We start from the raw sequence: 7,598 nt of genomic DNA, 5'->3' as shown, positions 1-7,598 counted from the left end.
ACCCCTTCAACAACTTTTCAGCGGATTATTCGAGATATTTTTAAGCGTTTTAATTTTTCTATTCATTCCTACATCATGAATACTTTAGAATTTAGATGATTTGAACCCCTTCAACAACTTTTCAGCGAATTATCGAGATAATTTTGAGCGTTTTAGTTTTTCAATTCATTCTTACATCATGAATACTTTAAAATTTACACGATTTAAACTCTTTCAACAATTTTTTAGCGTATTATTCGAGATATTTTTAAACGTTTTAATTTTCAACGTATACGTTTCATATATATATATATATATATATATATATATATATATATATATATATATATATGAAACGTGAAAACGTTTAATAATATCTTGGATTATATATATATATATATATATATATATATTTTGTTTTAAATTATTTAAGTAACAAAGGTCCAAATAATCAAAGTAGTGTTTTGTTCAACCTAAAGGAGTAAAGGTAGTGTGGAGTCAAACGAGGAAGCGGTCAAACCCCAGAAAACAGTGTCCCCGTCACTTTGTTTTCTCTCTGTCTGCTGTTTGATCTCTTGATCGCTTCTTCGCCTCAGTTTTAATGGACGCTTCGTTCATGTCCAGGCGACACCTGGACACGACGGCACTTGACGCGCACGAACCCTTCAGCCCGACATCCATCACTCCAACCAAGCGCCGCCACCTACCGCCGTTTCACACTCCCACTTCCTCGTCCACACCGCCGCCGCCTTCTTCCGTCACTTTCAGGCCTCCTCCGCCGCCCTCGCCCCTTCTGAAGCTCTCCTCCGGCGAAACCCTATTCCGGATCCTCTGCCCCGCCACCAAAACCGGCCGCGTAATTGGGAAGGGCGGCGCCAATATCCGCCATTTCCGGGAGGAGACCGGCGCCAAGATCCGCATTGATGACTCCGCCCCGGCCTGCGACGAGCGCGTCATCACCATCATTGCCGATTCGACGAGGAGGGATTGCTCCACTGGCTCCGCCCCGAGTCAAAGCAACTCGGATTGTGCTAGCACAACCGCCGAACACCCACCTAGTTCGAGCATCGACGACGAGGCATCGCCCGCTCAGCTGGCACTGGTTAGGGTTTTCGAGAGAATTTGGAAAGTTGACGAGGAGAGGGAGGGTGAAGAAAGGAAGGACGAAGGGAGTAATAGCATTGGAGGAATTCCGCAGGGAATGGTGGTTTGCCGGCTATTAGCCCCGACTTCGTTAGTAGGCTGCGTTCTTGGGAGAGGAGGGAAGATTGTGGAGAGAATAAGAAATGAGACTGGAGCTCAAGTTAGGGTTTTGCCTAAAGATCAAATTCCCCACTGTGCCTCCCAAGGAGATGAGGTGATTCAGGTAATCTGATATTCTTTAGCTCTTCATTTTCTTCTAACAATTTACTTAGTAGTGAATGTATCTCAAGCATGAAACTTTATTATATGATTGTCCAGAAGATGAAAACTAGACCTGGAATATGAAGAAATGAGTTAATTTTTTGTTTTCTTATGCCCCTTTGATTGTAAATATGTTGTGTTAATGTGCAGATAACAGGAAACTTCTCGGCGGTAAGAAGAGCACTGTTGTCTGTTTCAGGCTGTCTTCAAGATAACCCTAGGGCAGAGTTGGCATACTCATCTACTCCCAAATCCTCAGGGTCATCATTCCATGGAAATGGTTTGCCTGGTCCAGACCCTTATTCGCTACCGGGTTATGCAACAGGTCATCAATTTGTGGATCATCATTCCAAGAATTTTCAATATTCTTGTGCTGAGAGTAGTGCTAGTTATGGTATGGTTAAGGAAGAAGAGGTCGTATTTAGGCTTCTATGTAAAGTTGATAAAGTTGGAAGTTTGATCGGGAAAGGCGGCTCTATTATACGGGTGATCGAGAGTGAAACTGGTGCTTCTATTAAAATTGTTGAAGTTGCATCTGATTCGGATGAGAGAGCTGTCATTATATCCTCACGAGAGGTATGTGTTCCAACAGTCTCCAATATCAGAAAAAAATTTATTCCTTTATTTATTGGGAAGGGGTTGTTAACAGGGCATTGACTTTTATTACATTTCTATAATTTGTTGATCCTTGCTCGACAAGTATACTTCTTTTTCGTTAATTCATTTGAGCTGTTATGTAGTGGCGTGTGGAATTTGAAGTGGCATGAGTGTGTTTTTTAAGGAGAATTGCATTTTAGTTCCTAAGTTATTCCACGACAAATATTCATCTTAGTATCTTACCCTTATCCTATTTTTGAAACATATTATTGCCTATGATGCATGGAAACTTATGGAAATTTTATAAAACGCTTTAGAATCGTTTCCTTAATTAAAAATTTTAAAAATACAATTTTCTAAAAAGAACTTGGTAAACAATTAAAATGTATGCATACTTAAAGAAAACTCATATCCTGTGTTTCTTTGTGTTCCATTTCTTTTTTTCGTGCTACCTAACATATTATTGAATCAGCATTAGGGATTATCTTATAAACTTTATCATCTACTCAATAATATATTGTTGAAAGTTGGACATACACTTTTTTTATTTAAACTCTGCTGATCTATCTTGCATTTAGTATTTCTTGAGTGACCTTTTAAATTTCTGCAGAACTCCGAGCAAAGGCATTCTCCAGCACAGGAAGCTGTTATTCGTGTGCATAGTAGAATTGCTGAAATTGGGTTTGAACCAGCTGCAGCAGTTGTGGCTAGACTTCTTGTACATTCAAATCAAATGGGTTATGTGTTCGGGGATGGTGGTATTCCAATTGCCGAATTGAGAAGAGTTACTGGTGCTAGTATACGCATTTTTCCCATGGAACAATCTCCAAGGTTCGGTTCCCAAGGTGATGAAGTTGTACAGGTAATTCTAGATTTTGGCTTTACGCCCTTTTTGCTCCTCCTTGTTTTAATAACAACCGCATTTCTTCATAGTTTACAAAGCTTGATGATGGTTTTATGCATGACTGTTGTCCTGACCAGCTAGTCACCATATCACTATACAATGGACCATTGTGCACCTTGACATAAGGTTCATTTTTAATATACTGGAGGTTCATTTTTAATATATTGAATGTTCATTTTTTGTGTTCTAAAAGTTCATTATTTGGTATACTACCTAAAATTGAACTTTCAATACATTAAAAATGAACATCTATCCATGATCCACATTGCAATGTGGACCATGGTCCACAATTTAATTTGCCTTTGTCACCTATATGTGTTTATTTTCTTCCTTTCCAACAAATAACAATTTGTTGGGAGGAAAAAACCCATTGCCCATATTTAGGAGGGAAAGGGATGGAGAAATGACACTTTATTATGGTTTATATGTACACTTGAGTTTTTCTAGGGGTGTTTGGTTTAAACATGAGAATTTGAATCTAAATTGGAATCAAGTATTCAGTAATTGAAATGGGTTTTAGTAAAAGTAGCATGTATGTTTGGTAGTAAACTTGAATCAAAATTATTACTGAATTTGTTGTTTGAATGTGTACTAACAGTGTCCCTATACTCTGAACAATGGGTTGTGGTTGGGTGAAGAATTTAAAGGAAGGATATTTCCATTAAAAGAAGGGACAATGGCCTAAGCATTAATTTAAGCAACCTTGGGCCATGAATTATTAAAGAGTATGATTGGGTTGCAGAGTTGATGTTAGCATTTTGCGGAACAATTTGAGCTTGCAAATTTATTATCCACGGGTTCAAAATTAGCCGACGTGGGCTGAGATGGATTATTTAAAGAGTGAGGAGTGGAATTTAGCCGGGCCTATAGGAAGAAAGCGTTTTTCATTATTATCTTGCTCGGTTGTTGATCGCTTGGAGCTACCATCCTTCCTAACCATAATTTCCACACCTTGAACCCCATGGACTGAAACCTAGCTACCAACAACCATTTCCCCTTGACTCAAGACTATTGGATCCAATTATGGGCAATGGATTTTTGCAATCTGTGGCACTTCCCCTAGCTACCAACAACCATCAACCTTCTTCTAGAAGTTTATACACGTGTCCTTCTCTGGAAGATTCCAACCCTAGACTTTCCTCCTATATAACCTCCATAGATTGTAACGCATAATCAAGGCCTAATCCCATATCACACTCACCGATCACGGTATTCTCAACATCACTCTCAGAACCACCGTGCTTTGCCATTGTCGACGGCTATCCAACAACGGGATAACCAAAAACAACCTCCTTGGCCATACCATGCTACTCAGCCTCCGCCAAACCACCCTCTCCAGTTGCAACACCACTCCCTACGCCTAGAACATCCTTCCCTGACGAACAACCTTACTTCCCCATTGCCATGGTTTCCTTGTTTGAAGGTATCATTTTACACCATTGTTTCAAGTTTTTTTTTTTTTTTTTTTTGAGGGTATTGTTTAAAGTTAATTAACATTAAATTTTGGATTACAAGGCTTACTTAATTGAATTAAATGCCATTGTAAATTGTGATAATTTCCTTTTTCAAGTTTGACTTAATTAATGAATTATCTTCTCCTTCGCCCACTTCCTCTTCTTTGAAATCTGTCACTTCTACTTTTATTGCTCTTATTGGGTGCTTCCAGTTGGGGATCAGAGTCAGATTTGGGCTACTCTGTCTCTTGAATTTGGGCTAGTACAAAGCTTAGGTTTTCCATTCCACTTCTTGCCCATGGCAGTTCTGAAAGGGTAGGGTTTTCAAAGTAAGGTTTCGAAGAGGAAAAAAAAACTATAACATCGACAATTATAGTGAAGAAGAGGCCAAGAAGGTGTTCTTGAGGAGGAGGAGAAGATCCTTCTTTTAGGCTTGGGGTTCTTCTCAAGGAGGAGAAATAAATCCCTCAAATGAAAGTGGGATCAGTGTCAGGAATTAAAAAGTCGTATATTTGAGGTATTTGATTCTGATTCCAGACACTTAAAATAGAAAACAAACATTGTTTTTTTTACTATTGTTTCAATTCCAGCCTTGAAACTGTCCTACCAAATGGCCTCTTAATCCCATTGCCTGTAACTATTGTTCTTATATTTGATATGTTCACTCATCTGAGTTTTTACACATGAACTGTTAGTGGGTTGTTCTTGATTCTAGATAAGTATTTCATGATTGATTTGTCTTAGTACAGTGCATCAAATGTATTTAGGCTTTAGCCATGCATTTCTTGGTGGAAGATTGATTTGTTTCCTCTACACCTTTACACTATTCTTTTGATTTATGTCTATGCTTCTTGGGAAAGAAGAAATTAGACCTATTCCTCATGTTTGGGGCTGGTGCAGGTTATTGGCAGCTTGCAGTCTGTCCAGGATGTTCTGTTTCAAGTAACTAGTCGACTCCGGGAGACAGTATTCACACTGAGACCAAAATTTCCAACTGCAACCTCTTTGCCACATCGCCCTGAAATGCTGCCACCTGCATATAGGGCTCGGCACGAGCCTGCTTCTCCAGCTTACCACCCTCCACCTAGCATTCCCCGCGGGGTTGACCATGGCTTTGCTCCTCGAAGACCTTTTGAACGAGCATCTGCATTGACGCCGCATGGTTTTGATCATCACTGTCCAACTTACCCGGACTCTGTCCCCAATTTGTATGGCAATGAAAGACGTGGACAGGCTCCCATCTATGATCAACCAATCTCGCCAAGGTGTCCCACTCAGGCTTCTGGTGCACCAGCTGCAGATGTCAATGGAGGTTTTGCACCAAATGATGCTCGTACTAGCAGGTGATCTGTTTCTCCTTCTCGTTGACTTAATTATGTCATCTGAGTTCAGAGAACATTAAAAAGTAAAGCTTTTGTGAACATTAGTTAGTTAATGTAGTTGTATTTACCTTCCTCTCGTTTTGGATTTTTACTATGTTGCAGTGAAGATGCTGTTGTTCAATCACCTGTTGTTGTTGAAGTAATGATCCCTCAGTATTTGTTGAAACATGTTTATGGAGCGGATAATAGCAATCTTGATTTCATAAGACAGGTAAATCAGACAGCCTTGGTTTATATTTCCCGCATGCCTAACATAATCCTTAACCTTGTTGTGTCTGTAATCCAGGCTTCGGGTGCTAAGGTATCTGTTACTGATCCGAGACCCGGTACTACTGAAGGCGTTGTTGTTCTGTCTGGAACGCAAGACCAGACACGCACTGCTCAGAACCTTGTCCATGCTTGCATCCTGTCTGAGCTACCATTCTAGTCTTAGTTGCAAACTGCAGACAAAAGTAAGATGACAGGATGACATCATGCAAATTCCCGCACTTTTTTTCGGGAGAATAGGATGAAAGAGACAATAACTCAAGAATGTGCACCATTTTTTTTTTTCGGGTTTTCCTCATCATAAATAGAAAACAGATCCTGGCATCTTACTTTCATTAAAAAAAAAAAAAAGAAGATGACATGATCTGTTTTCTATTTATGATGAGGAAAACCCAAAAAATAAAAAATAAAAATGGTGCACATTCTTGAGTTATTGTCTCTTTTATCCTATTATCCAGAAAAAAGGTGCGGGAATTTGCATTATATCATATAGATTATGAACTAGTAGAGTAGTTGCTTAGTGGCTAAGCCCACACAATATACAGGATGTTTGTGTTAGTGTGGACTGCAGACAGATGAAACTTGTCAAGTAGAACTATATGGCAATGGTATTGACTCTCAGTTGTAAATATTGAATCTTCTTGGTTTTTAGGGCAATGTTTGGTTTTCTTTCTCTAAATCTTTTGTTTCGTTGATGGGGAATTGGGACGATAAAATTCCAACTCAAGTCTACTATCTGGAAATAGGCATAGTAAAGCCTATTGTTCTTACTTGGATTGATGTACTTAGAATGTTGGTTTGGTAGTTATAAAGTTTTAAGTTTGACTATTTATATAAGTTGTTTATTATTATTATTTAGTTTGATCTGATTAGCTATGAATAATTTAACTTTGTTGTCATTTACTAGCTAAGGTCATAAGGTGAATTTTCTGGGAGCGCACTTTTTGGGTAGCAGTTGTGGCCTTTCTCATAAATTAATTAAAGAATATAGTTTTTACTATAATGTAGGTGACAATCATTATTCCATGGACCTTGGTTTACAAAGCTGTGTGGATCATAAATTAAAAAAAAATACATTATTTGTATACTTGAAAGTATATGTATACTTGAAAGTATATGTTGTATACTAGCAAATAATGTAAATATAGTAGACAAATAATATATTTTTTAAAAAATATACTTTGTATCATGTTTACACAGCAGTATGGACCATGATGTACAAAAAAATTTGCCTGTAAGTGACAAACTAGGAAGTTGGATATACAATTGTTGTACTGTGGATCAAGTCTACATAATAAGGTGGACTATCCACACACACAATATATATATATATATATATATATATATATATATATATATATATATATATATATATATATATATATATATATATATATATACTTTTACTCTATTGATAGGGATTATTCCTCGATAATCGTGCTTGTACGGTGGTTGGTAGCGGACCTTCTGTGCGAGCTAGACTCGATTCGACCCACGCCGACATCGTATTCATATTCTCCAGACTGTCTTGCTTGCCGAGTTTCGTAAAAGGCCGTGTACACAGGCACCTTTAAGATCTGCATTCTGATCCAATCTGCTTTGTGAACAATT

At 38.2% G+C, this 7,598-nt stretch overlaps 1 protein-coding gene across 1 annotated transcript; it reads left to right on the top strand.

The window, feature by feature from the left end:
• Positions 1-455: 455 nt before the first annotated feature.
• LOC109190746 (KH domain-containing protein HEN4) lies at positions 456-6,666 on the top strand. The gene is made up of 7 exons (XM_019341328.1): positions 456-1,345; positions 1,534-1,959; positions 2,591-2,842; positions 5,239-5,681; positions 5,823-5,931; positions 6,007-6,184; positions 6,350-6,666. Exons 1-6 carry the CDS (start codon positions 581-583, stop codon positions 6,145-6,147), a joined length of 2,136 nt encoding a protein of 711 aa, XP_019196873.1. The 5' UTR covers positions 456-580; the 3' UTR covers positions 6,148-6,184; positions 6,350-6,666.
• Positions 6,667-7,598: the final 932 nt, after the last annotated feature.

The sequence above is a fragment of the Ipomoea nil genome, unplaced genomic scaffold (genome assembly GCF_001879475.1).
Source record: "Ipomoea nil cultivar Tokyo-kokei standard unplaced genomic scaffold, Asagao_1.1 scaffold1576, whole genome shotgun sequence".
Classification (NCBI taxonomy): Eukaryota; Viridiplantae; Streptophyta; class Magnoliopsida; order Solanales; family Convolvulaceae; genus Ipomoea; species Ipomoea nil.
The sequence above is the reverse complement of the archived record's forward strand: the minus strand, read 5'-3'. Positions and strand labels throughout refer to the sequence as shown.

What these genes read in the sequence shown, in the direction of transcription:
- LOC109190746 (XM_019341328.1), top strand. Translation starts at nt 581, where the DNA reads ATGGACGCTTCGTTCATGTCCAGGCGACACCTGGACACGACGGCACTT. An exon ending in AAGGAGATGAGGTGATTCAG is followed by an intron (nt 1,346 to 1,533) that starts GTAATCTGATAT and finishes GTTAATGTGCAG; the next exon opens with ATAACAGGAAACTTCTCGGC. An exon ending in TCATTATATCCTCACGAGAG is followed by an intron (nt 1,960 to 2,590) that starts GTATGTGTTCCA and finishes AAATTTCTGCAG; the next exon opens with AACTCCGAGCAAAGGCATTC.